Here is a 27,970-nt window from a genome sequence, read left to right as displayed (position 1 = left end):
TTTTAAACTCAAGGGAATTTTAATAGGTTACTTGCAAAATGTTATTGCAGGCAACAACTTGTACATGATTTTAGTTCCAAACCCACCAAAAAATTATACAAATCAGCATTGTAAAAGTGTCAAATTAATGCCTTACAGGCTTTGCTGGCAGAATTAATTTCTAAATTCTAGATGTGGGGAAATGTTACTCTCATTTTTTTCCTTTTCCATTTTTTTAGAAAAATTTACAAGTGAAATATTACTACAAAACTTTTTTTATAAGGAATTTTTGCAAAACATTTACATTTTTACCATCAACTATTTTTCTGTTTCAAAATCATTATGTAGATTTAATACCCTATGCTGCACATCAATTCTTGCGGGATGACAATTCAGTGACATGCATAAAAAAACACCACAAGGCATTAAAATGAAGACTTAAATACAAATATTGTTGCAATAAAACAGTTATAAAATTGAAAAATAGGACCTAAACATCATGCTTACCTAACTTTGACAAATTAACTTTTTCTCCTAGATTACACACTTTTATTACTGCTCTCATGAAAGAATGTGATAAATAATGACTTAACACCAATCTCTAATGTAATTGGCAACACATACACAAACCTAACCAAAGAAAGTATATTGTAAGAAAAAAACTATTCTAACACTGGAGTTCTACCATGGTAAATACACTTTGCACTGATAATTACAATAAAGCAAAATTTTTAACGGTGGCATAGGGAATGAACAGTGAAATGCCATTAAACAAGATTCTACTGCACATCTGTGCCCTATTACTTACAACAGCTATATCCCACTGAGTCAAATAAAGGACATTGAAATTTACGAGCCTTTTAAGACAGAAAAGTGGATTCAGAATGGTATGCAGAACAGACTGTCAAAATGTTTCTAATTCCAGCGGTAAAATGTGCACCTGCTAACACAAGTTAATGTACTTGAGATGCTAGGAAGCCAACCAGATTTAGATTTTGATACATCTATAATAGGGATTCATTGCAGATTAAAAATTACTTCAGTTTCCTATCTGCATACATAAGTATGCATGAAAAAATTATATATGAAATGGTTGTGCAGAATGTGCATAACTTCAGTTTACAAAAATTGTTAACTTCTAGGAAACATGGTATTAACATTAGGAAAGTTTTTTCTTTGCATAAAGAAATTTATAGCACTGATTGCGAAGCATAATGATAAAATATATATTTGATGTTTCATTTCCTATATAATAAAATTAACAGTTAATACTACCTAATGTTCATCTGTATTAAATGTAACATCTAATTGATTCTGATGTTTTAAATTCAGATACATCAGTCAATAATACTTTAAATAAAATATACAAAATAATGTACAAAACCCAACTAAAATTTAAAGACTCTGTTACAAGTCTACAAAAGCTTTAAGAAACTTGAAAGTTATAACCACAGTGTAAAATTGTTTTTCTTCAATCTCAAAGCTTTTTATGTAAACTGAAAGTATAAAATACCTTCAGCTTAGTATTTTGCTACAAAGGGCTGGCCTAAAGTGTACACAGTGTAAACAATGATTGGTATTTCTCTTGCTTCAAAAATACAGAAAACACCACAAGATTGATAAAGTATTCAGATGAGAAGTATATGTTTTGTGAGAAATGCACAAGGTATCTGTTATGTCTCTCAAACCAACAGCAACCAAACACATTCTTCCTTTTGTAATTTGCAGGGAAAACAAAACCAAACAAACACCTTATCCTTCTTGCACTGTACTTCCTTTAGCTACATTAAAAATATTTTGGTGTATAAATTTTTTACAAAACTGGTCATGAGAATTATTACCAAGTGACTGTAAATGTTTAAAAGGTTACATTTATGCCTATGGGAAGTAATTAAAAATCCAGAGTATGAAATATTTGGCCATCTTTCCTCCTTGCACATACTGGAGTTTTCACAAAATGCAGTTTGCTTCTGTGGTCATTGTTTTTAATTTCCTCTATATTCCTATTAAATTGGCACATCTAAAAATGTAACCAAACCTTTGAAATGAGAAGTTGTCATGTAAAAAGATAACTATATTCCTCTTTCCCAGTTTATTTTATGGTTTACAGTTGGAGACTCAATGTACGACTTGATAGAAGACAGGTATTTACTACCAGTCCACCCAGCATCATTTAAGAGAAAATAAAGACAGTAATATTTGGGGGAAAAGAGAAAAAATGTTTACTTTTTAACCTTTTTTTTTTTTTGTTAAAATATGATATTTAATTCTTTTCTTTGGCTATTAAGTCAAAGCATAAAGAATTCGGCACATTAACCACAATAACTAGTATTTACAGAGAGGAGATACTGGAGAATGAGCTACAGCACTCAATTGTCTGATCAATTTCCATGAATTCTAACAAAATTAAAACACTTAAATTCTTAAGATTGAGTTTTTATGATTCATGTTACCTAAGAGTTAGAAATGGACCACAAATGTGTTAAAATATAATGACATTAAATACCAAAAACTGACACATGAGTTGCCATATTCATTTTCATCCTGCCTAAAGACACCATTACTTTTGTAAAATCTTATGTTAATATCTTTCTATTGTTTTATCTTTCCTACTGTACACACTAATTCTACATAACCTTAGCTCTCCAAACAAAGAGAGGAATTAGAACTCACTGATTGTCATTTATACACACTACTATAATGTAGTGGTCAAAATTAATCTGAGATCCACCTCAGAAGCACTTTGCAGCATGCATCATCCAGCTGCTATCCGAGTCATTCCAAAACTCGAGAAAAGACGGCCAAAGTCAACTGACGTGTTGTACAGACTGAGCAAAAACCTAAAATATTTCCACTATCATTCAATCTGTATTCAGATTTGCTGTGCTTTATGGGAAAAGGATGTTCTCATGGAAAGATTACAAAACTATTTTAAGAACAAAGTACCTTCATCAAATTATATTAATCCTAGTCAAGGTCCACCCTGTTTTACACTGATATTATCTGATTTTATAAACACATTAACATACAATGGTGAAAGAGGGGGGGAAGGTTCATTTAAAATCGTCACATGATATACAGACATATAACTAAAAAAGTACAGTATGGAAATAATGTTCCCCCATCTGTTTCTCCAGTACATCAATTTGCGCTGTTTGTATTTTTGAATTTTTTGTCTTGTTGCACCGGTGTACACTTCCCGTGCTGACCCTCCAACCTGGAACACTTACAGAAGTCATGACTGAAAACATGATTTCCTGCTCTGTAATCCATTTTACCAGCCCACTTCCATATCCTGAAAGGTATGTAAACTTAAGTGCAGCACTAGGCGTCCATGTATATGATCCTTTCAGAATTCTTCCATGTTTGTTGAAACGTTAGGGGTTGCTGGGTTTGAATCTTGAGAAATGGCAGCAACAGTGACAATTCTTGGAGAACCAAGAACCTCAGTAACTGAAGAGTCCAGTTCTCCTGAGGTAACAATAGCAAGGGCCGTTCCACCACCCTTCTTGTTCTGATGAGTTTTGACATGTTTTGAGAGATGGTCACTTCGCATAAACCTTTTGGAACATTCTGGGCACTCAAATCTCTTTTCACCTTTTAAAAATATGAACAAAACCAAAGTGTTACTGAAAGAGAGCAATGAACACTTCTTCTTTGATCATTCGATTCTGACCCTTTTCTATTTGAATATTTGCAGTTTCTTTAAAAGGATACAAAGTTTTCCTCTCTACCTATCTGGTTTCCAGGTCACAGGTTTTTGGAAATCCACTCTTCACTACTAAAATGTTCTCAACAAATATTTGCTATGCTTTGATTATCTGGCAAGAAGTTTGAATTTCAGGTCACCAGAGAACTTTCAGAAACTTCTATAAACCTGAGAGAGTAGGAGAGGTAAAAGCTCTAAAAGAACTACTTGATAGCATTTTTAAAGAATACTTTCATTATTTAGATTACAGGTATGAGAGGGGAATCTGGAAACATGAATCCCAAAGTTCCATGAGGATGTATGAAATCTAGGTAAAGAGAGAAACTTGTCACACTTGAGAAGTGTTGTCACTGTTCAAACATAATTAGTGCTTAGACTCTGAATGCTACCTTCTGATGCTATAAACTGAGGTGGGGAGGGAAACCTTTGTGGGGCTAGAAATAGGAAGGCTAATAAAATTTTCATTTTCTAAAAGGTCCACCTTTCCAATATGAACTTTAAACCGAATTTGCTTTATCAGCTCTCACTTGAAACTTCAATAAACTTCCCAAGAAGATCACAACTGATGTGTGGGATAGGTTAATAAATTTGTTTAGAGATTGAGATAGTCCAAGTGAAGAAATTACAACCCTGGTCCATCGCCAATCCTACAGGCTCAAGAAAATTTCACAAATTTAGATCAGGCATTAACTAATGCGTATCATCTACCTGTGATGAAACAGCAATATTTTTCTAGCATATGTACAGAAGAACAGTTTGAACAGATCCAACTTGATTTTACAGTCAGCTTACGTTGCTGAAAACCAAACTTTCTCTGTTTTAAAGTTACTTTATTTACTTTTAAAAGTAGTTTTCAGAGATCCTAATAAGTGAGATTTTTGATATCACTGTTTAACCATGACCACTAAGATTTGGACTAGCTGAACTATGCATACAGAGAGGGCTGACCAACCTGTGTGGGTTCTTCTATGTCTTTGTAACTCATCACTCCTTGTAAATCGCTTGCCACAAAACATCCAGTTGCATACAAATGGTCTTTCACCAGTATGCCAGCGCAGATGTGCTCGAAGATGAGATGTCTTGCCATAAACTTTTCCACATCCTTCAATATGGCAGATATGTTGTTTCTTTTTTCCTGGTTCATTGCTGCCTCTAAAAAAGATAAGATTTCCCCAGCTAAGTAATTATATTATAAAATATTATTAACAATTAGGAAAAACATTTGATGTTAAGAGAGACAATTATAATCCCTTGTCTAAAAAGAAAGATATAAACATACTTTCTAATAGAAAGCATTAAAGAATATAGGCAATATAAGAAAATCTCATGTCCAAATGAGGCAAACTAATAAGATGCCTAAATATGTACTGATAAAATTTGTATTTACCTTCCTTCTCCCTCTCTGCAATTAGGACATGAGCAGGCAACTCTTCTCAGTCTCTTGCCAGGTTGCACTTCCTGGTCAGAAGCCTGCTGAGCTTGTTGCAGCTGCACTTGTGTTATCTGATCAGGACTAACAGCACCAATTGCTGCATTAGCAATGCCACCTACTGCTACAGTAACAGGAGCTATTGTGGCTTGCTGTGCTTTTACTCCATCCTGCCCTTGCTGTTGACCTGTAAAATAAGAAAGTGTTTGTACCTTTTATTAGTCATTTCAATAGGTGAAATGCACAAATAAAATGTATACATATTTTATAGAACAAAAATCCACCTAAAGTTAAGGGAAACTCCAAAATAAATATGAATTCCAGCCATTTTCCTGAAGCACTATGAGATGACTTACCTGCTAGCTTGGACAGCCCTGTTTAATTTGATACTAGAACAGTACAAGACTGTGAATTACTGACTGATATGAAGAAATGAACTAGCTGCCCAAGAGAAATTACTGTCCCACCTGCACTGCACTGGTGCAGCCCCACCTCAAGTACTGTGTGCAGTTTTGAGTGCCTCAGTATAAGGACATCAAACTGTTAAACTGTGTCAAGAGGAGTGCGACCAAAATGGTGCAAGGTCTCAAAGGCAAGACTTATGAGGAGCAGCTGAGATCACTTGGTTTGTTTCTTGGAGAAGGCTGAGGGGTGGCCTCATCACTTACTCAAGGGGGCTGCAGAGGGGGAGGTACTGATCTCCTCTCTCTGGTGACCAGTGATATGACACAAGGAAATGGAATGAAGCTGCATCAGGAGAAGTTCAAACTCAACATTAGGAAAAGGTTCTTCATTGAGAGGGTGTCACTGGAACAGGCTCCCCAGGGAACTGGTCATGGTACCAAGACTGTCAGAGTTCAGGAAGCATCTGGACAATCCTCTTAGTCATATGATTTAGTGTTAGGTAAGCCCTATAAGGACTTGATGATCCTTATGGGTCCCTTCCAACTTAAGTCTATGATTCTATGATTCTATTATTTTGTTTTGCAGAAGGAAGTATGTTTTCAAGAAGACTGGAAAAGCATCTTGACTGAATAAAATGGAATTCTAAGATTGACTGGATAAATTAAGAATTAAGTTTCATTGCCTATTTTGATTGATCTCACTGGATTTCTTGATCAAAGGAAATCAGGATTACTGTCTTGATATTAAAGCAAAATAAAGACTATTTCAGTATAGCTAAGAAGTGTAGTTTCTTGAGCAGCAGGGTAGTATTATATTTGCTTAAAAAATTAGTACGGTATGGTCTAAGAAAATAAGTGTGACAAACTACATCTGAGACAGAGATACGACTTCCAACTGCAATCTGACAACACTGAATATCAATCCTGCCAGTAGCAGGAATAGGACAAAATATCATTAGATGCTGCCATTTTAAAAAATTTAGTGCCTTCATACAAATGGGAAAGAAGAGCAAATACTACCTATTAGTTGAGAGAGTGTAACGACCAACCAGAATTCCTTCAAATAGACTAAAATATTTTAAGACTTGAAAGTCATCAGTATTGAAGCATTAATTTAAAACTTAGGAATCCATTGGAGGTGACACGATTCAGTGAGATTCAAATGGGTACTCCAACTTACTTTTCAAGCATCCGTAACAGACACCATCAATGGGGATAAGACTGAGAAGAGCACTCCCTGTTAAGTCTAAACTGCCTAGCCACCAAGTGAGTTCTTATACAGCACAGGGCAGTGACTACTTCATTCACGATTGCCATCATGTACAACACCATAATGGCCATAAGTGACACCTAACAGAATGACATACAAACAGATAGGTTAGGACTAAAGAACATGATATACAGAGAACCCCTCAAAATGATTCAACTATCCTCTAACAGGCCACTGTTGGCTACAGGAAATATATTAAATCTGTCTTGCACCTAGGTCAGTACCAGGTTATTTTCACCAGAAGCACTGACCAAATTTTCCCTGTTATCTCTCTTGGTTTCCACCTGGAACTTGCACCTAAACTGCCTGGATATGAATAAACATGAATTCTTTGTTTTCTTAAACAGGTCACAAATACTGACAGATGCTGAGTACTTTTGCTTCTTTGAAAAGAACAAAAACATATGCAGAAGACATGTTTAAATCCCTCTTGCTGTTGGACAGATAGATATTAAAACAAAAAATTCTTTAAAAAGTCTGATATTTGCAGCAGAGGAACTGTGGAAAAAGAATTACAAGCTTAATCTTGCGTGCAGAGCCTCTTAAACTTGTAGTCTAGGACAGAACAAGGTCTTTCTTTTCAGAATATCTATGTACTAGAAATAATTTCCCATATTCTAATGGAAAAGACAAGCACCCATGAAAATCCTTGAGGGAGAATATGATAGGGTAAGGAGAACACTATGGTATAAATGCATATAGTAATAACTATACTTGGATCTAACAGCAGCAGAAGAGGACACAAGAGCTTCCAAAGAAAGTGCCAGTTCAGGGGCAAGTCCTTGTCAGGTTGTTACACTACTGAAGTGCTGCCCAAGTGCTACAAATAGCCAGAGCCAACAGCAGCTGATAATTTTTGTTATATCTAATGCTCATCTAAACACAATAATGTGATTGCTTGTGTTGAAAACCAGCTGCAGTTTTTGTTAGCTAAAGGCAAATAAATTAACAGGAAGAACTTGCTCAGCCTGTAGTCTTTCACAGAGCATGAACTGCTCTCCTGTCTGTGAAACAAACCCAAGCTGCAAACCTCCTTTTATTCACAGAGCAGCACAACAAATGATGGGTCTATGAATGGTTACCATAAAAGTTAGCCATAACAGATATTATGGCTATTTTCACTATCAGTCATGTTTTCAAATACACAAATAAGAATTTGTCATTTCACTCTGTTAGAGGGATGACTCTATCCGTGTCACAAAATCCTATTTCAGGAAAAAAAGCCCTGGGACCTAACTAGTCTGTAGTCAGAGCACAGCTGAAGAGCATCACTTTCTCTCAATTTTCCCTTTCTCTCTAATTTTCTTGAATCACTATTGAAGTTTCAATTCAGCTTTCCCCCAGTCTGCCAGACTAAGGCTTTCCAAATAAGATACGAATTGAGGCACCTGAACCCCAAGGAGGACAACTCCATTTTTCACTCAAGGACTAACACTACAGTGATGAATGTCCAGCACGTAACTCTTGCCAGATCTGACCCACATTTCCAGCATTTCTAAATATCCGATATATTGTGCTGATTCAGTATGAACCAACTTTCAGTCCCTAAGTCATGAGATGAACAACCACACAAGGGTCTTCTAACGCTTCTTCAGCATATTTAGTACCACTGCTGACATGTACTTCCACCTCCTCTGAGCTTTGCCTCCCACAAGTACCATGTGTATTTTGCAGTATATGATACACACTACTGAGCTAGAATCCTGATCTATTTATTAAACATAATATAGCAATACATCTGAGTAGGAATTCTTCACAATAACTGTAAAGGTGTTAATAAAAATACAAAAGAAAAAAATGCCCAAAGTATTTGTATTTGCAGACAAAAATTTCTTCTCAGGCAGACAATTACATTATCCATATTATATAAGTTAAACAGTAATTAAATTACTACTCTTTAGATGGCATTAGCAAGGTTATTACATTTTCTAATGTGAATTATTTTCCTCCTTAGATTAATCTCACAGAGTTATTTCAAAATCCCTTCCCTTGTATTCCACTTACTAAATTCAGAACTGAAGGCTCTGAAACTCTCAAAATATCAAACAAATAGCACTATTTAAAGATCCAGGCCTCAATAGCCAATAAGCAAATATCTGCTTTTTTAGGCAAAAAAGTAACAGAAGGAAGTACATGTATCTGATGTATATTCTTTGCCAGAGATTTACATACTTCCCAGAAATCACTGGAAAGTTCAAAATGTAATTAATGGATTTAATTTTTGTTTTGAAGTCCTGAGAGAGCATCCTGACAAGTTAGCATACTGGTAACATACAGGATAGAAAGAAATCCATCAACTCTAATTTTAAAGTTATTAAACAAAAACCTTAATTTTTGTTCTTCAAGAATAAAATGAGTGCATTTTACACCAGCTGAAAATCTCTTCTTATGAAGAAAAATCAGAAAATTTTTAAAAAGGAGCTGACAGAACATGCTCTGGTCTAAATATCAATGTGAGCCTGCTATAGTCTTGAGTTGTGTGGAATTTTGATTTTTTTTAATTGCATACTAGAATGCACCATGGAACACTCAGGGCTTTAATTTACATAATTTATACTTACTAAGGGAAGATAAATTAATTTAATTATTTCTTAAATCAAATTTACTGAAGAAAGGATACTGAGAAAATGTAACTGTTGATATGAACTAGTCAGCGGCATGCAAAAGTAAACTGGGGCCACTTCCATAAATTTATTTTAAAAAATAGGATTTTTCAATAAGACAGGATCTAGATACAAATTAGCTTTGGTTTTAAACAAACCCTGCTTATTCTGAAAACAGGTGGCTGAGATAGTGTTATCCACACAGGAAGAGAATTATCTCCCAACACTATCTAGATGGAAAAAAAAAAAAAAAGACCTATTAAAAATAATCTACATCACCTTTTACTAGTGGAAACAAAATACCATTCAAAGTCTCCCAGAAATTCTGCTGGAATCATATCACTTGACATTGCTTCTTCCTGACATACTCCAAACCATAGACCTGGTATCACTAGGCTTTACCACCCATGATTGAACCTTTCAATAACAAGAGCTCTCCTGTTTCAACATAGATTTCAGAGAGAGTTCTAAATAAATCATTACATGAGGGAACAAAGTCACACTTCAGCTCATCTGTTATTCTATATGAGTTGTCAAAGCAGGCACTGCACATTTGCACCTGGTTTTAAAAGATAAGTTTTTTTCAAGTTTCTTTAATAGTGATTTCCTGAAATTGTGAAACATTCTTGATTAAAATCATCACTGAACTAGTGTATGACTGAATTTTATTGTACATGCTGTCAACTTACAAAGTTACAACAACATGTTAGTGTACAAAGTAACACCAATATCAACTACTCCACTGCATTTCATGTTCTCTCAGGTCTAAGGTCTCTTTCTCTTTTGTATAGTAACCATTTACTTGACCACAGGGCAACATGCAAATAACAAGACAACATGATATGCTATTTATTTTGCAAATCAAGTGCAAGAAGACTCTCACTCACTGAAATATTGCATATATGATTATGACTGCATGTAATTAAGAGCAACATCATAGAATTTTTTAAAGTTTCTCAAATAGAAGAACCTGCATGATTTTAGTCACTAATCTTTCCCATGTAAGCAGTCAAGTAAATGCATTACTTATTATCACAAGATACAGGATTAGAAAGATAAAGGATTTCAAATCCTTTGTTCTTCAGCATCACTTACTCAGCTATTCAGTTTTGCAGTCAACCTACATCTTAGTAGTTAGAACTCATACACTTTCCTGTATATGTCTGCAACACATTCATGCAAGAAAACTCAATATTTTAAAGTAATTATTATGAAGCCAAATTTTATATATATGTATAGTATAAAAAAATAATCTTCAAAGCTAATTTGCAAAATAATAACTCCCATAACACCACCTGGATCAAAGAAAGCTAATGCATGGTACCTCGGAAGTACTATCCTACAGAGTGACTGAGCACTAAAGAACATAGTTATTAGGCTTGGCCATCCATCATAAGTCAAAACAAGTTTCCTTTTCCTACATATTGCATTGACATTCCTATTCCTGTTCACCTGAAGTAGCAAGCTTTAAAAACTCCTCTTTGAGGCAAACGGGGCAGGAAGGGAAAAAAAGAACCTTAACAATCCATAGAATTTATGGGAGACTAGCTTTAGAAACATGGATCTGGGAAGGAAGAGGAATTTAAGACTAAGTAAAGGATATTTTCAGTTCCTGGCACTTAGTTCCCCAGAATAATTAGTATAGGTTTCCTGTTGCTGTTTTGCAACCAGCATTCAGCAGTCAAAAAGATGGCAGCATTAAATGACAGAGAATTAACTCGGTAGTGTGCTCCTTACTGTAAAATCTGTTTATTTCTAATAATATCTTGTATATAATAAAATACAATACTTTGATTAAGATATAGCAAATGTTTTAAATTTTTTTTAAAACTTTGTGGCAATAGTTTATAATCAGAGATAATTTTTTCCAAACAAAACCTAATAGGAAGGAGGTTTCATACTGAAGAACAAAATGCAAATAATGTCTTAAAATGAAATATATGTGAAAACAACACTGAGTTTCAGTATTTATACAGAAGACAGATGAGAAACAAGCATTGTTTTTATAACCTATGGGTAGGTAGGCTAACCAATGCAAAGACTAATTTGTTTACTAAAGATGTAAAAACTGTAACTTTATTGCAGCCTTCATCAGGCAAGCACCAACATAAGCTACATATTACGGATTCTTAAAAGAAGGGCCACACAAACTTCCAAGAAAAAAACCCCAAAACATTAGAAGTGCTGTCATCTGTTACATTTTTACCCCTATAAAACTGTATGCTTCATCTTACCAGGTCTTCCTTTTTGGTTCAGAACAAACTGAAAAGCTTGGTGTTGTTGTCAGAGTTACTTCCTGATGACCAAAGAAACAAGACAACTGAGGCCTGTATTTCTTAGATTCTGTGTTGTGCTCAAAGGAAAAGTGGTCACATCATCATTTAAAACTACTTTATAAATAAGGAAAGTCAGACTTCTTCCTAATATGCATCCCAAGTTCATTTTGGCAGAAGGATATTAACTGACCATTTTCTCTTTACAACTAAATGATGCTAGTCTGCCAATCTATTAGGACTAATTATGCATGTTGGAAAAACAGTTTACCAATAACCAGCTGATTAAGGTATCTGACTGTTAAGCACTGTCAGTAGTATTAAGCATCACTCAAAATTCCATTCTTAAGAATGGATGCATATAGAAATCCATATAAGTATAGCCCAAAATAACCTAAGCATGTGCTGAGATGCTACATTTCTCAAGAGACTGCAGATGTCCAGAGCTACTGTTTTGATAAAAATGTCGTGACAAGAGCAAAATATTAATTATAAAAATTACATTTTGATATGCAGTCCTGACTACTTTCAAATCTACTATGCTATAGCATACAAATAAAACACCTTTTATTAACTAAATTGTCCATTAAAATCTCTCACAATTGAAAGATGTAGCTGTTTTTCAATAATAATGTTTATACTTGAAATAACCATTCCCCACAGAACATTACTTCCCATTCCAAATACAGTTAGATTTTTCAATAATCACCATTTCACATTTTTAATATATTAAGACAGTAAGAATTGATTTATCCACCTGTACCAAAATCATATGAAGCAAGTACTCCATAAAACAAGTTACACTGAGGAAGCTATTGAAATCAGATTTTGAATATGCTTCTTGCTGCCCCTCCACCCCAGATGGTAATGTAAGAACAAGTAGTTCAGCTTAGTGCAGATCTAAGGACCCTTTAAAAGCCAACCAAACAAAAAATACTAACAGGCTGATGAAGATGTGCAGTATTACTGAGTTTGCTTGCTTGACATTTTCTGAACATGGAAGCTCAGAAAGCAAAGTAATTTCTTGCTCTATATGCTCCGATTTCTGACACTAGGGAGTGAGAGAGGGGATGGCAAAAGCTGATGTTCTCAGAGAGCACACCGGTATTGATGAACCATTGTTATAAGACCACATACTCTAACAGGGAAATACAGTTTTATTATCATTATTTTAAGACTTAAGAACTTACATTTAACTCTTGAAGTTAATAGCAGAGAAACAGCTCATTAGAAACCTGTTTCAGCTGAAATTATGAGCAAAGTTGGTCACTGAAATGTTTCCCCTTCCTATTTTATCTAGAAGTAATGATGAAGTCATGCCTTGCTTCTCACAGGTCAGGCAGAGAAGGCTTGTTTTACTGAGGCATTTTTACCAGGTTTTCATAGGCAATTTAGCTGAACAGGTACACTGTGCATTCCTTATGCAACAAGTTTAGGAATAGTATACTGATAATTTATTTTTTAGCTACCATCACCTAGGCAAATGGTTGTTTTTACCAGCACTGTTTGCTGCTAAACTGTTTTTGCCACCCTTGAATTTCAGTTTAGAAAATCCCACAACCAAATCAATTTGTCATTAAAAAACTAAATGCTTCTCCTATAATTACTCTAAAGCATTTGAGAAGGATGTCAGTGCTATAATATTTAGAACACTGTGGTTCTGCAACAACACTCTGCTCACGGTAACTTGAGAACAGTTGTGAGTGACCTTTCATGACTTTGGAAAAAGTATGCTAAATTTCTATACTCCTCCCAACTCCACCTTCAGAATGCCAAGCTATACACTCTGATGTAAAAATATAGGAAAAACTCCTGCATTTTTTCTGGTTTTGTGGAAAGTAGCTCCGTTCTTTTTACTTATCTTTTTACTGCAGATTCCATAGCTTGCAGCTTGTTTCTTTCAAGGTGTTTGCTGCAGCTTGCCTGCCAATGAACATCCAGAGAAACACTGGATGCTACATTAAAAAAAAAAAAAAAAAAAAAAAAAAAAGGAACCACCATTCTTCTGCTCCTCCAACTTCTTCCATTGGTATTTGTATTTGCCAGTTTGCTAGTATATACTATGGCTATTTTAAACTTTTTTCACCTTGTTATCACCAACAGGCATCCCTCCTTGCTTAGCTATGTAACTCATCGAGTTCTGCTTCTAAACATACTCACTATTTCATTAACATGAGCAAGGAGACCCACAGGCTACATATTGCCATGAAAATACATTTTCTTTTGTTCAACAATATAAGTGTAATATTCAGCTTCCCCTCTCTCAACAACTACCATATGCAATAAAAATAATAGGAGGCAGTGAGTGGTACACAGGCGAAGCAGATAATGTAATTTATTTTCATAGTGCAGGAGTCTGAGAACATTAAACAAAAATGTCTTACATAACAATTAAGAAAATTTATTGCAGATAATATTGAAATGTAAAAAATTTATACTCAAAGCCAAATTTGCAGTATAAACCCATGAAAGATTATTAAATATTAATATTAACAATAATAATAATCCCACTGCTGGCTCAGGAAGACCTGAGCTGCAAATCACTGAATGGGTGAGGAAGTGTATCTGAGAAGATTATTCTTTTATGCATCACCTGCGGTCATCACGAGAAACGGAGAGAAACACCTTTGACTTGTATTTGTAGAATCATAGACTGGTTTGGGTTGGAAGGCACCTTAAAGATCATCCAGTTCTGACCCCCTACCACGGGCAGGGACACCTTCTACTAGACCAGGTTGCTCAAAGCCCCATCCAACATGGCCTTGAACACTTCCAGGGATAGGGCATCCACAGCTTCTCTGGGAAAACTGTTCCAGTGTCTCATCATCCTCACAGTGAAGAATTTCTTCCTAACATCTAATAAAAATCTACCATTTTTCAGCTTAAAACTGCTGCCTCTTGTATGGTGAGCACAGACAAGCCTTAGTAAAAAGTATGTTTCAGTTTTTCTTAAGACCCCTTTGTATATTGGAGGGCCACAGTAAGGTCTCCTCAGAGCCTTCTCTTCACCAGTCTTCACAACTCAAATTCTCTCAGCCTTTCTGCAGCAGACATGTTCTAGCCCTCTGATAATTTCCACAGCCTTCCTCTGGACCAGCTCTAACAGGTTCATTTTTTTGTTCTACTGGACTCAGTACTACAGAAGAGGTCTGACAAGAGCAGAGAAGAAGAAGAGAATCACATACCTCAACCTGCTGGCCTTGCTTTTTTTTTTTTTTGTGCAGTCCAGGATACGGTTTGCTTTCTGGGCTGCAAGAGATATTGCTGGTTCATATCTAATTTTTCATCTACGAATATCCCCCAGTCTTTCTCTGCAGGGCTGCTCTCAATCTATATATTACCCAGTCTGTATTGATACTGTGGATTGCCCTGACACAGCTGCAAGACCTTGAACTTGGCCTTGTTGAACCTCATAAGGTTCACATGGGCCTGCTTCTCAAGCTTGTTCAGGTCCCTCTGAATAGCATCCCATCCCCATCAACAGCACCACTCAGCTTGGGGTTGTCTGCAAACTTGCTGAGGGTGCACTCAATCCCACTATGTCATTAATAAAGATATTGAACAGTACTGGTCCCAGTACAGATCCCTGTGAATCCACTGATGCCCATTTGGAGATAGAGCCATAGACAGCAACTCTTTGAATGCAGCAATGCAGCCATTCAGCCCATCCTTTATCCATCTCATAGGCCATAAAAACCATATCTCTCCAAGGCTATTGTTTGGGACTGTGTCAAAGGCCTTACATAAGTCATGGTAGATGACATCAGCTTCTCTTCCCCTACTTACCAACACAGTCACTCCATCAGAGAAGGCCATCACATTAGTCAGGCACAAGTTCCTCTTTATGAAGTCATGTTTGCTGTCTTCAGTCACCTCTCTGTCACCCATGTGCCTTGACAGCATGATGTTTCATGATCTTATCAGGCAAAGAGGTGAGGCTGAGTGGTTGATAGTTCCCAGGGTCCTCCTTTTACCCTTTTTAAATATGGATGTAATGTTTCCCTTTCTCCAGTCAGTATTCCTGAGTTACATGCATTTAATCTTAAGTATCAATGTATTTGTTTAAAGAATTTGGTAGAATGTTTCAAACTTCTCTGCAAAGTTTGAGCAGAAATGATAGTAATATCTTAATGTGTCCAGTCTTTGAACTGTAAGTTGTAAAACTAGTGACTGTCACATGAGTAGTTACTAAAAAAGTACAGGGAAGAGAAAACCTTTAAGACAGGATAAAGTTGGATTCAGACAAATGAGAAAAGGTATAAGAAAGCAGGAGGCAACCTGGAGGTACTGGCAAATTGCATAACTACTAACAGTAGTGCAATGAAAGTATCTGATCAAAGAAAAATGCCTTAGTAGCTCACATCACTAAAATATGAAACTTCATTAAAGTACCCCAGTAAGAACACTTGGTACTGGACTTCACCGTCACCACTAACTGCTTTAGAGTCCACCACACATCCCTGCAAAAGACTAAAAACTCTCCAGTTCCAGTATTGCCAGGCAACAGCCTGTTCCACTGAACAGAAGTCATTTCTCCAGGTTCTTTTGGTAGATGAACTCCAAATTCCCCACAATTAAGGTCATATCACCACTCATTTTAAATGAAATAGCTTAAACTTACTTAGCAAGGTGATGGAGTCTGGTGACTTTTGCCTAAAGCAACTAATAAAGCTTTGACTACGAATACATAAATACAAGAATATTTTTCACTATTGCTAAAACAAAAGTCTCTCATACACTTTAGTATGGGACAAAAATCTTCATCATGATGTGGCAACATTACTTCTAGATGTACAATTAAGTCAGATACAAGTCTGATCGATTACTTTTTTATATAAGAAACAGGGAATTATTCTGAAAAGACATCTCTACCAACACCACTAGATTCAAACTGTCAACAAAAACAATTAACAAGTTCAGAAAAAGTGTGCAACCTTTTCTGAAGGCTCTAGTGAAAGAAATCCTACAAGCAGAACACACAACTTTTACAGGAAAGCCATTATTACTTAACATTTCATTACGGTTTATTTGGTCTTTTTTTATCTCGCCCCAAATTCTTCAGCATCCAAAAATGCCCACATTCCATGCTATTCCTAAAACAAATACACTCCAAGAACAATGTATTGAGGGACAAAGGAACTTAGCCCACCAAAAGGACATGGCTTTATAAACTATATATATTTCTTAGAACCATCTAACATTAAAACAATTTCCTTTCATAGTCACTTACATTGTCAATTAAGACATCTAGACAAATAAAACAGCCTGAAAATAAGCTTTAAAAAGGCAAAGGATAACTTACTTTAAGAAGGGGATGGTGGCAGGGGGGGCAGGAATCCTTTGAAATTGCATCTACAGTTATTACAGCAGAGCCTTGAAAAAAACGCAAGGGAACTGTGTAGTATCTGCTTGTCCCCAAGCTCATAGGGCTAAATTCAGAAAGTCACCATGCATTCACATTAAAGGCTATCCCATTCCACAGGGAATCATCTATAAAATAACAACTCACACAGCACAGAAGAAATGCAGTTTATTTTGTACAGAACCAGCTTGCTTAAAGGCCGTATCAGGTACTGATCTCATAGCAAGGCAGGTATTTGTAGATCTCTGCGTGTTCAAGTAAACACAGTGTCTTTTATGTAGCTATTTTTTTTTATTAGCTCTTAATTACTGTTTAAATATCTGTTTGCAGGCTCAGATATTTAGTTGCTATCTTCTTATCCACCTTTCTTCTGTACATTTAATTACTACTTTGATTGACACTTTGTATTATCTTCTCAGCAAAATTTCACAGATTTACAGAGCGGTGTGGACTGGAAAGGACCTCTGGAGGTCATTCAGTCCAACCACCCTGCTCAACCAGGACCACCTAGAGTAGGTTGTCCAGGACCTTGTGCAGCTTTTGAATATCTTCAATGATAGAGAGCGGACAGCCTCTCTGAACAACCTGTGTCTGTGCTCGGTCACTCTCACAGTACAAAAGTAATTTTCCTCTACATCACTGATACTGAATGATTTCTCCCTCAAGCCAGAGAGTGAGATGTGAGAAGTTCTCTGGCTTGCCCTGCTTTTTAACCACACACAAAATACAACCCAAACTGTGATATTTATCAAGGGCAATGTTTGAACTTTTAACTGAAAAACACAACAAAAAAAACTTATTAATCTTGCTTGGTTTACAGTAGAGACTACACACCTTGGGACCAGAGATTCTTAAGTAACAAAGGCCATAAAAAGCAGAAAGCAGACTAAAATTATAATATTTAAGATTTTGATATTTTTCTTCCCAATGTGGAATTTGTCTCATTTGGAATTTACAATCATTTTGAACAACAACAACAACAACAACAAAAGGTACTTTCCCCAAACAGTTCTATAGTTTAACATTTCCATAATAATTTTAAGCTTTTTTTTTTTTCCAGTTCATTATTTAGAGTACTATTGCTTTATTATTTCATTTACTACTGAAAACTACAAAAAAGGTACCTAAATTACTCCACTGCAGAAATATCTAGGAAAATCAATTTTAATGGAACAGAAATACAATGCTAATAAAAGAACAGTTGTTTCAGACAGATACTTTTTGTGATTTATTTTTTTCCCTGAAACTCAGCTGGCTTGATCAGTTGGGTTTGTTTGAAGGACCAAGTTAACTTTTTTTTCCTAGCAAAGTTGAAGCACCTGAATCAATTCAGGGGATGCGTCCTTCACTCAAGTCTTTTCACTGACACTTCCTGGACATCCTCCATACAGCTCATTTCTAACACCTCCTTCAACTATTCATTTGAAGCCAATGATCCATTTCTGGAGAGTTCTATTAATGTACAGAGTTCACACCAACAAGTTTAGGTACTGCAGAACACAAATACTAGTCTGCAAATGCTGAAGTGACTGAGCAGTTTATTTTTTCTAAAGGCTTCCTGCAACAATAATAGCAAAAAAAAAATTCCAAATAAAAACTAGCAAATCTCAGGACGTCAATAGCCCTGACCAAGTCATCTTATTCCTTGTGTCAAGCAAAGCTTAGATTTTAGCATGTTTGTAATCTTCTACTTCATAACCATTCTTTCCTTGACTACTTAACATAGTATTAATACTGCACATCAGATTCTTCACTCTCTTTTCTGTGCTACCATGTTTCCCATCCCCGATGTGTAGCATCAGCTAGTGTAAAATTGTAAAAGCTATGGAAACAGCTTTTTTTACCTGGATTGGGGGGGGAAAGGTGGATGAGAATTCAATGGTCACAAAGCTGCAATTCAGTTAACGTATGAACCCTGTGTGACAAAGGCTTGGCTTCTCCAGGACTGTATTTGTGACTCATTTCCCTTTTTTCATCCCCATTTACAAATCTCAATCCTTGTTTTCCAAAAAGCATCACATGTGAGCAGAGATGCAGTCAAGATAGCTGAGAGAGATGATATTAAGACTCTCTTGTTCTAATACCTATTAGTGTGTACTAAGCAGTTGTACACCATTAGTAAGCACATTAGTAAAATACTGCATGTGGAAAGGTTCTTCCTAGACCCACACATCTAGGCTGTTCCCCATGCCGGCTTCCTATGATGGGCACTCTACCAAAGCAGGAACTTCTGCCTAATAACAACAGTCAACCAGCACCTTCCCGACAAGAAAAATGTTTTCCAAGGCAAATTGGACTGCAAGATACTGTAACTGCTGGTCAGCTCCAGCTAAACAAAACTTCTTTTTCAGCCATTATAGGTAAACACAAGGTCAAGAATTTAATTCTGATTGCTCAGATTAACACTTCTGTTAATGGTCCTTAAGTAAGCCAAGTTTAGTGCATCCAACCCAGCTCTCAGTATTTCAACATGCCATCATGTGCAGAAGACTACCATAGCAGATTAAATTCTCCCAGTGGTGGATTCCTTATTACCAAACTATGTCTAGTATCCCTAAAAACGTTTTAACAAAAGAGAAAAATCCTTTGCCCAGTTAAACATTTCTCGTCTTAGCATATTACTACAAAAAAAAAAACCAAAAAACCAAACAGATTAAGAGTTACTATGATACAAACAAACGTTTATGCAGACTGGACTGTATTTAAACTTCAGGGTTTTTTCTTAACAGTTTTATACTAAAACACTGTATCTACAGTTGGGTTGCTGTTAAGACAAAAGTTTAGTGTAATTACTATAACAGAACACTTTTACTTGTATGAAACAAAAACAAGCTAATGTAAGCAGTTATCAAACTGGCAGAGAGAACCCCTAAATCAAGTTTTACCTGAAATGTTAAGAGTTTCCAAGTTTTATATAGAGTTGCCCTTCTGAGACACTGCAGAGACCTTGCACAGAATTTACTTTAGATCTAAGCTCTGTTATCCAGTCTAGAGTCTTTTAATAGTTCCTTTCTCAACTATTAGATCTGCATAACCAAACAGGCATTTCATAATACATATCAAAAGTTCATCAGCAAGTACTGAGGTAGAGTTACCAGTTGTTTTATATTTTCTAAAAGGCAAGTCCCAGGAACTATGCTGTGGACAACCATACCTAATTCCACTCAGTCTCTTTGCAGAACTTCAACTTTTAGAACAACTTTAGTAACTAACACAGAATACAACAAATAGTTCCACAGAAATGCATGCCATGACACAAGATACCCCAGTTCACATCCTGTTACTTTTCTCATCCTCCATCCACCATGCAGAGACCAGGAACACTGCCGGGTTGGAAAAAATCTTTCTGTTGCTGTTTTTTAAACACATCAATGCTCTAACAGTAAAGCCTCAGGTTCACTTCCAAAGCCTACAAGTCTTTAGTAAGATGGCAAACAGGATCATTTAAGGATAGTTCCTCAAATACAAAGTTCCATTTCAATTGACGCAACCAGTAATATTAGGTCAATGGTTAGAAGAGCCTGGTAGTTTAAAATCTGAGTTTTCATGGCAAGTATAAGGTGTTTCCTCACAGCAAAAGGTTTAATGTTGATTACAGAAAATCTTTAAAAAAAAGTGTTTAAATAAAACTGCCTAGTATTCTTACAATAGTAAACCCCCCCCCAAAAAAAACCCAAAACAACACACCACAAAAAAACAAACCCTTAAAAAACAAAAGACAGAAAGACCAAAACAAACGCAAAAACTTTGTCAAACCACTCACCCGCAACACTGGTAATGGTAACAGGAACTCCTTGAACTTGAACACCTGCAGCACCCAGGTTTGCAACACTTACTGTTTGAAGATTAGGTACTGAAGCAAGCTGGGCAGCATTTAGAGTGATGGGGGTACCAGCAACAGCAACTGGTGCAATCTGGGCAATGGTTGTGCCACCACTTGAAGACACAGGGGTAATGGTTAGTTGTTGGGGCAACCCAGCATTTTGAACTTGAAGATTCGAAAGGCTTTGCAGATTCTGAACCTGTACAGTTTGCCAGCTGATCTGCCCTGATGGTGTTAAAGTTGGAGCCCTAATAAGCACCTGAGTTGGACTCATGGCCTGCAGCTGAACGTTCTGCAAAGGCTGCTGCTGGATGGTCTGTATAGTCTGTCCTGACTGAAGCTGAAATGACTGTGGAGGAATGGCCTGAATAATCTGCTGTTGAGGCTGCTGGATCTGTATCTGCTGCAGAATAGGCTGACCTACGATTTGGACCTGCTGAAGGGAACCCGACTGATCCTGGACATTCTGTAGCCCATTGGACTGAAGCTGACTGGAGCTCTGGGCTTCAGAGTCTGCAGCAGTTGCTGGAGGTTCTTCAGTTGTCTGCTCTGAACTGCTGCCTGCTGTGCTTGTGTACTGGCCCGTCTCTGCAGAGCTTACTAGCGTGTCACTGCTAGTTAGAGGTGTCGAAGCAGTGGTCGTAGAAGTGGAAGATGAGGAAGGAGACTCTGGCATTGTACTAGCCGAGGCAGAAGTGACAGGCGTAGATGCTAGCTGATTCCCGTTGGAAACTCCGCTCTCAGTAGACTGCCCAACCTGACCGGAACCTCCTCCAGCTGCCACGTTGTTTATCACAGGCAAGGCCAAGGTTACCCCTCCAATGTTTATAGGTAACGTTGTTACAACTTGCGCCTGAGTACCAGGAATAGTTTGCAGTTGCAATGGTATAGAAACACCAGGCCTAATTTGGACTGGAACTGTCTGATTTGCTAGGTTTTGAGCAATGACATTCCCCGAAGCTGTCCTGTTTGCAGCTGTGAGGATAGCTTGATTATTCCCTGCAGGAATGAGCTGAATTTGACCCTGTATGTCTTGTAGACCAGTAGTATTAGATGGGTTGATTTGAAGTTGTTGACCTTCTGTTGTCTGAATCTGTGGGATCACTTGATATTGGACACTACCGCTTGCATTTTGTACTTGAATGACTTGGAATTGTCCAGGGGTTGTTGTGGAAGAATTGCCTGATTTGGTTTTTGAAGGAGATGTACTTCCATTGTTACTGCTGGAGGGACTTGCTGCACTCGAGGCAACAGAAGATCCTTGCTGAGTAACATTATTTTCTTTCGAAGTAGAAGGTGCAGCAGCAACAAGCTGCCAAGCGTTTCCAGCAAGCTGAGTTGTTACCAGTTCTAACTGCTGTGGCTGATTCTGAAGCTGCACCAAGCCTTGATTTGGATCTATAATAATCTGCTGCTGTCCAGTTCCTTGATTCTCACCAGGAGTTCCTATTTTGCTGCAAGTGGCTGCCAGCAAAGCGAGAGGTGAAGGCTGAGAATCCTATCCGTAAAGAGAGAAAACAGAATAGATTCAGAAGAGCACGAGTATGAACCATGAGAAGTAAGCAGTAGGGTTTACACAGGAAACAGAAAAAAAAAAAAAAAAAAGAAAAAGAGTGCTTCTGCACAGAGACCAATGATACAGCTCTGAATAGGGAAGTATGTATTTCTGTAAATAATCTTTAAACATAAAGCCCGCAGTTATCAATGAGTATGTGACAGCCAGGACCTCAACCATGTCCTCAATTCAGTCTTTTATTCTCTCCTAAAATAAAGAAAAATTGTAAAAGTACTTCCATTACACAGAAAGCGGATGATTGCTGCAAAACGCAATCAAAAAACGTGTCCAGGCAGTAAAAATATTGCACCCAACCAACTATGTTTCATCCAACCCAAAGAAAGATGCCCTGAGCAGGAAATGCTGCTAGTTGAACATTTCATTTAAAATGGTAATAGTTTGGGCACTTCCCTATTTGGGTGTGTGCATTACCTGTGAGCCTCCAGTTTTCCCTTTTTTATTATTATTGTTGTTATTCTCTGCATCGGGAGATTTCTCTCCCTCTGTGGGCATAGTTTCCTCCTTCTTTTGATCTGCAAAAATATCAAGTGTAACAGGTTAATTATTCACCTTCATTTATACAATAACAAAAGCTATGAACATATCCTTTTTGGTTCCCAGCTGGTCGCCTTTACCTCTTCATAAAAACAACAGCAAAAATCATTATTACAAAAGAACGAGTCCTAAGAAACGTGGTTTGAAACCCAACCCATGGGGGCTGGAGAGTTAACACCCAGAAAGGGGAGGTTTGATTTCCTCTCCCAGAGACAGCAGGAAAAAAACCACCCACAACCCTCCGCCTCCTCCTGCCCCCTAAAGCATCGACGGCCACTGAGTGGCCGTCGATGCTTTAGGGGGCAGGAGGAGGGCTGTGCATGGGAGGGAAAGGGGGAGGAAAAGAGGAATGAAGGAGGGAGGGATGTGCACAGGAGGGAGGGTTAGCGAAGAAAGGGGGAATGGAGGAGGGAGGCTCGGAGGAGGCAAGTCGGAGGGGGAGGCAGGGGAGGTAAAGAAAGGGGGCATAAGAGGAAGCAGCACGGATGGGTGGAGGGGCAGCAAGGGGAGAGCGGGGCAAGAAGGGGGAGAAGCAGGAAAGAAAAGGGGGAACCCGGGAGGGCGGGATAGAGGGGGGATGAAGGGTGGAGGGAGGGGCGGAGGGAGGGGTGTGCACAGGAGGGAGAGAGGGAGGGGGTTACATACCGCTCATCCCGCATTAATGCCCCGCTGAGGCGCCGCTCTAGGGGGGAGGAGAAGGAGGAGGAGGAGGCGGAGGGTGGGGTGGGGGTAGCGGGGAGAAGGCCGGTCGCAGCCGGAGCTGGGAGGAGCGGGACGGCCTATTTTTCCACGAATGGCCGCCGCTGGGCTGTGGCGTAGCTGCCTTTCTCTCCGCCCGCCGCCGCCGCCGGCCTCAGCCCGCTGCCTTGAGTGACAGCTGCGGGCCGGCCGAGCGGCGAGGGGGAGGGAGGGCGAGCGGCGGCGGGGGCGGGCCCGCCGGGGCCCGGCTGACGCCCACTGAGCAGGAAACCGAGCCCAGCCGCCAGCCTCTCGGCCGCCCCTCTCCGCCTCAGCCCGGCTCCCCACGCCGGAGGCCGAGGAGGCGGGGCGGGGGCGGGACGCGGCGCCCCGGGAGCCCGGCCCCGGCAGGCAGCGGGGCAGGCGACGGGCCCTGGTCTTGGTCTCGGTCTCGGTCTTGGTCTCGGTCTTGGTTTTCTTCTTCCTCCTCCTCCTCCTCGTCTTCTGGCCGCGCGCGCCGGGCGAGAGGGGGCGTGGCAGCCGAGGCGCGCGCGCTTCGGGTGGGGGCGGGGCTGCCCTCGGCGCGGGCGAGCGAGCGGCCCCGGCTCTCCCGCGCTCGTGCCGCGCTTGACAGCGCGAGGGGCGGGGCGGGGCCGCCGCGGGGCGGGGCGGGGCGGGGCCTCCTCGAGCGGCCCGCCTCGGCTCGGGCGCTGATTGACAGCGCGCGCACGCGCGCGGCGGCCACCGGCCAATCCGGCGTGGGGGGGGCGGGGCCTGGCGCGGCGCTGGCCAACCCGGTGGCACCTGCCCGCCTCGCGCGCTTGTAACTGACAGCGCGCGGGAAGTCGCGCCCTGCGGGGCGGCCCTGTCCCTCCGCGCCGCGCGCGGCAGCCCCTGCCCAGCAGCCCAGCCGGCTGGGGGGGGTGGGGGAGGGCTGCATGGGGAGGGCTGCAGAGCCGCCTGTGCTTCCCATGCCGATGCCGGGACCTTTTCCCTCCGCTCCTTCTCTGTCTCGGCCTGCCAGGCCAGGCCCCTGCCTGCGGGTTCGGCTAGGCGGGAGGCACAGAGGGGCGGCCCGGGGGCCGCTCCCTCACCTGCCGGGGCCGCTCCCCGGAGCCGGGGGCGAGGGGGCGGGGCCTCGCTTCCACCGCCCCCTGCGCGCAGCCGCGGCGGCGGGCGCGCGCGGCACGCCGGGACGTGTAGTTCTGGGCGGGCCCGGCGCGGCGGGCTCGGGCTGCCGGCGGTGCAGGCCGGGCGGCGGGAGCCGGGGCTGGGTCGGGCCGGAGCTGTAGCTGCAGGTACATGGAGCGCGAGTGAGCGGCCAGCAGCCTGTGGTGGACCGCGCTGGTCGTCGCTGCATTAAAAACAGAACAAAATACGGTTGTGGTCTTGGTTCCTGCCAGTTCTTGTACTGCCTGGTCCCTGTGGGAGCAGGCCCCGGTGCGTGTGGGAGCTGAGCGGTGGCTTTTCCCACTCTGACTGGCTGGTTTGGAAAGTCAGATAAACCAAACCCAGTGTGGCTGCGGTGTGGTGCAAGACATGGTGGATCTGCAAAAACTGGCAGCGTGGAAAAGCCTGATAGTCCCATTTGATTGTAGTGGTAGATGTGTGCTGATCTGTCAGTTTAAATTTTATATACTACTTGCCTAAATTCTTTGTCAAGTACTACAGAGCACCTACTAACCACAAGTCTGTGCCAAAGGTGCTAAAGAATTTCTTTACCAGCTGTTCAACAGTTGCATCCTTCAAAGGGATGAGGACACCCTCGGTCTCCATCCCAGCCCTCCAGCACACCCTCTGGAGTAAAGGCGATGTAGGAACACCAAGCTTGTTCCTTGTAGAGTAAGAAAATGATCAGAAATAAGCACTGTGCATGCTGTTACCAGGCATTGTAGGCAGTCAGAACACACCAGTTACAAGCAGATGCATCAGAAGGTGACCTAACAAATGCTGAATAAATTGCATTCAGATAAGCAGATGGTAATATCTCACAGTTTACAGCCCAGCCAAATCTCAGTGCCTCCTCCTAGGCAGTGCGGGACAGCAGGAAGAGCAGGGCTGCCCCGAGGGGGAGCCCACAGCCAAGGCAAGCTCAGCCTGGCAGTGCACTCATGGACAGGTTGCTGTCTTCCATGTCCAAGCAGGACTGGAGTGGTAATAGGACCTGCTGATGGCCCGCTGGTCATCAGATGAGCTGGAGACAGGGACACTTCCACCACATGGCTGGGCCTGGGGCCAAGGCTGAGCTCTGGTGGAGCTCTAGCCCCTGGGCAGCAGGCTGGGGTCCTGGGTGAGGGTGGTCAGGGCACTGCAGTCTGCCCATGCACTCAGGGATCTGAGGCATGGGGTATGAAGCACCTTGTGACTGAGATGTCGCATGAAGGTTGGACAAATATATTAGCAAGGGCACTCTTTGTTGATGAGAGACTGGTGTTTCAAGTCCTACAGAAGCCTTTGAACTTTCACTGGATTCCCATCTGTGGCTGCAGGTACAGTGCTTTGGAAAATCTGACTCTAAGGTGCAAAGAGTTAAAGCTCTGTCTCGACTCAGGATGTGATTGAAGGGACAGATAAAAGATGGTGGTAGTGTAGGTGGTTTCCGTAGGGGCATCTTGATTTTTCTATATTTTTACCATCCACAGTTACTCCTATACCACCTACTCTTTCCCAAATTCCAAATGTCACTCTTGTTCAAATTCTTTCTGCCAGCTTACACTTCCTGAGCCTGCCTCTTGTGGCATTGTTCCCACGTGAACCAAACCTCCCCATTGCACCCTCATACTCGTTGCCCTTTGCAGGCTCTTGTATAAGTCAGCAGAAGTCACCTGTTGAGTTTTATGGAAGTAGGATTAGGTCTGAGGATGTGTATTTTTTGACACAGAAGTCCCAACTTCTATTGGGATGTATGCAAGAAAAATATCAGAAATGGGTAACAAATACAAATATTTCATCACTGCATTCTTTCAGGCTTAGAACATTAAAAATGTATTGACAGCCAGAAAGAGAACACAGCATGGAACTGTGTGGGTGAACAGAGACCCACCAAAATGGGGGTTCCTGGCAAGGTGTAGCTCAGGCGTACTGTCACATGAGGGTGGCTGCTTTGCACAACAGCCCAGACTAAAAATCCACTTAGTGTTGAGTTTTTACTGCTTGGCATCTCTCATGGTGTATATATTTTTTGCTTAATTATGAAAAGCTTAGGTTCTTGTTTTTAATATTTTAATTATTCTTTCTCTGTATTTGTATACAGAGTTTTCTGTCTTTCTTGTTTATCAATTCTTCTACATTTTGTTTCTGGTTGTCTAATCTTTCAATGACATTCCTCAGGACCATGGTTTAATTTTCTTTATTTTCACCAGCTACTTCTGCTGTGAAGTTACTTCCGTGGATCTTGCTTTTCCCAGTATTTGTTGCTCATTCTATTGTTGTCATTCTGTTGTTCCTCATTCTAATAACCACACTTTTCTCCATCTCAAAAATACTCCTTCACCCAGGTTCCCACCTGTGCTTTTCTTTTTGTTTTGGTTTGGTTTGTTGGTTTGTTTTTTTTCTTCTTCTTTTTACACTCCCAAACTATTTTGTGTCTTCTTTTACGTCACTTCTGGCTTGCTCTCTACACCGCCCTCAGTTTTCACTGACTTTTCACCTGACACACTGACTGATATTTTGGCACACATTGCTCTACTTGTGTCATTGCTCTACTTCAGCACAGTGATGCTTGTAATTCTGAACAGAGCAACACCTAAATACCTTTACAAGGAAAAAAAAAAAGTGAGGGGGGAGAAGGGGGAGGGCGAGGCAGCTGGCTGCGTGCTCCAGTTTCATTGGTTACCCTCGGTGCTCTCTGCCAGCACTTACGTAGGTTGTGTTTGGACAGAGAGCTGACAGACCGGCAGCTGTAAACAGCAGAGACAGTAGGAGACGGTGGCTTCACAAAACTGTAAATCCAGAAGTATTAGATTAAAAATGCTGCAGCCTTTAGACACAAGATGCTGAACAAGTATAAGTCTACCTTGACTGAAGGTAGGGGTAAGAATATGTAAAAAAATCAAGGAATAATTTTTGAGAGGGTGATGGAAGATCAGGTATCAGATATCAACATTTCAGAATGGATTTTTTTAACCAGTTTTGCCAATTCTTTCATGCTCGTTGTCGCAGGCCGGTATTGGGGGGCTACCGGCTGCCAGGATGTTTTCGCGACTTCCCCCCCAGTGTGGAGAGGATTGTGAATGAGACCGAGGGTCACACGTGGCGTTCGCCTCTCACAGAGGAACGGCCACTGCGGGACCCTGTCTTAGAGGGTAGGTTAGAATACCCTCTCACCACG

The 27,970-nt window shown here is 40.2% G+C and overlaps 1 protein-coding gene across 1 annotated transcript; it reads right to left on the bottom strand.

The window, feature by feature from the left end:
* Positions 1-23,780, bottom strand: SP4 (Sp4 transcription factor). The gene is made up of 6 exons (XM_051610954.1): positions 23,608-23,780; positions 22,840-22,940; positions 20,793-22,350; positions 5,076-5,304; positions 4,641-4,840; positions 1-3,576 (listed from the first exon to the last, which is right to left on the bottom strand). The coding sequence occupies exons 1-6, from the start codon at positions 23,612-23,614 to the stop codon at positions 3,329-3,331; spliced, it is 2,343 nt and encodes a 780-aa protein (XP_051466914.1). The 5' UTR covers positions 23,615-23,780; the 3' UTR covers positions 1-3,328.
* Positions 23,781-27,970: the final 4,190 nt, after the last annotated feature.

This window comes from Apus apus, chromosome 2 (assembly GCF_020740795.1).
Source record: "Apus apus isolate bApuApu2 chromosome 2, bApuApu2.pri.cur, whole genome shotgun sequence".
NCBI lineage: Eukaryota > Metazoa > Chordata > Aves > Apodiformes > Apodidae > Apus > Apus apus.
The sequence above is the reverse complement of the archived record's forward strand: the minus strand, read 5'-3'. Positions and strand labels throughout refer to the sequence as shown.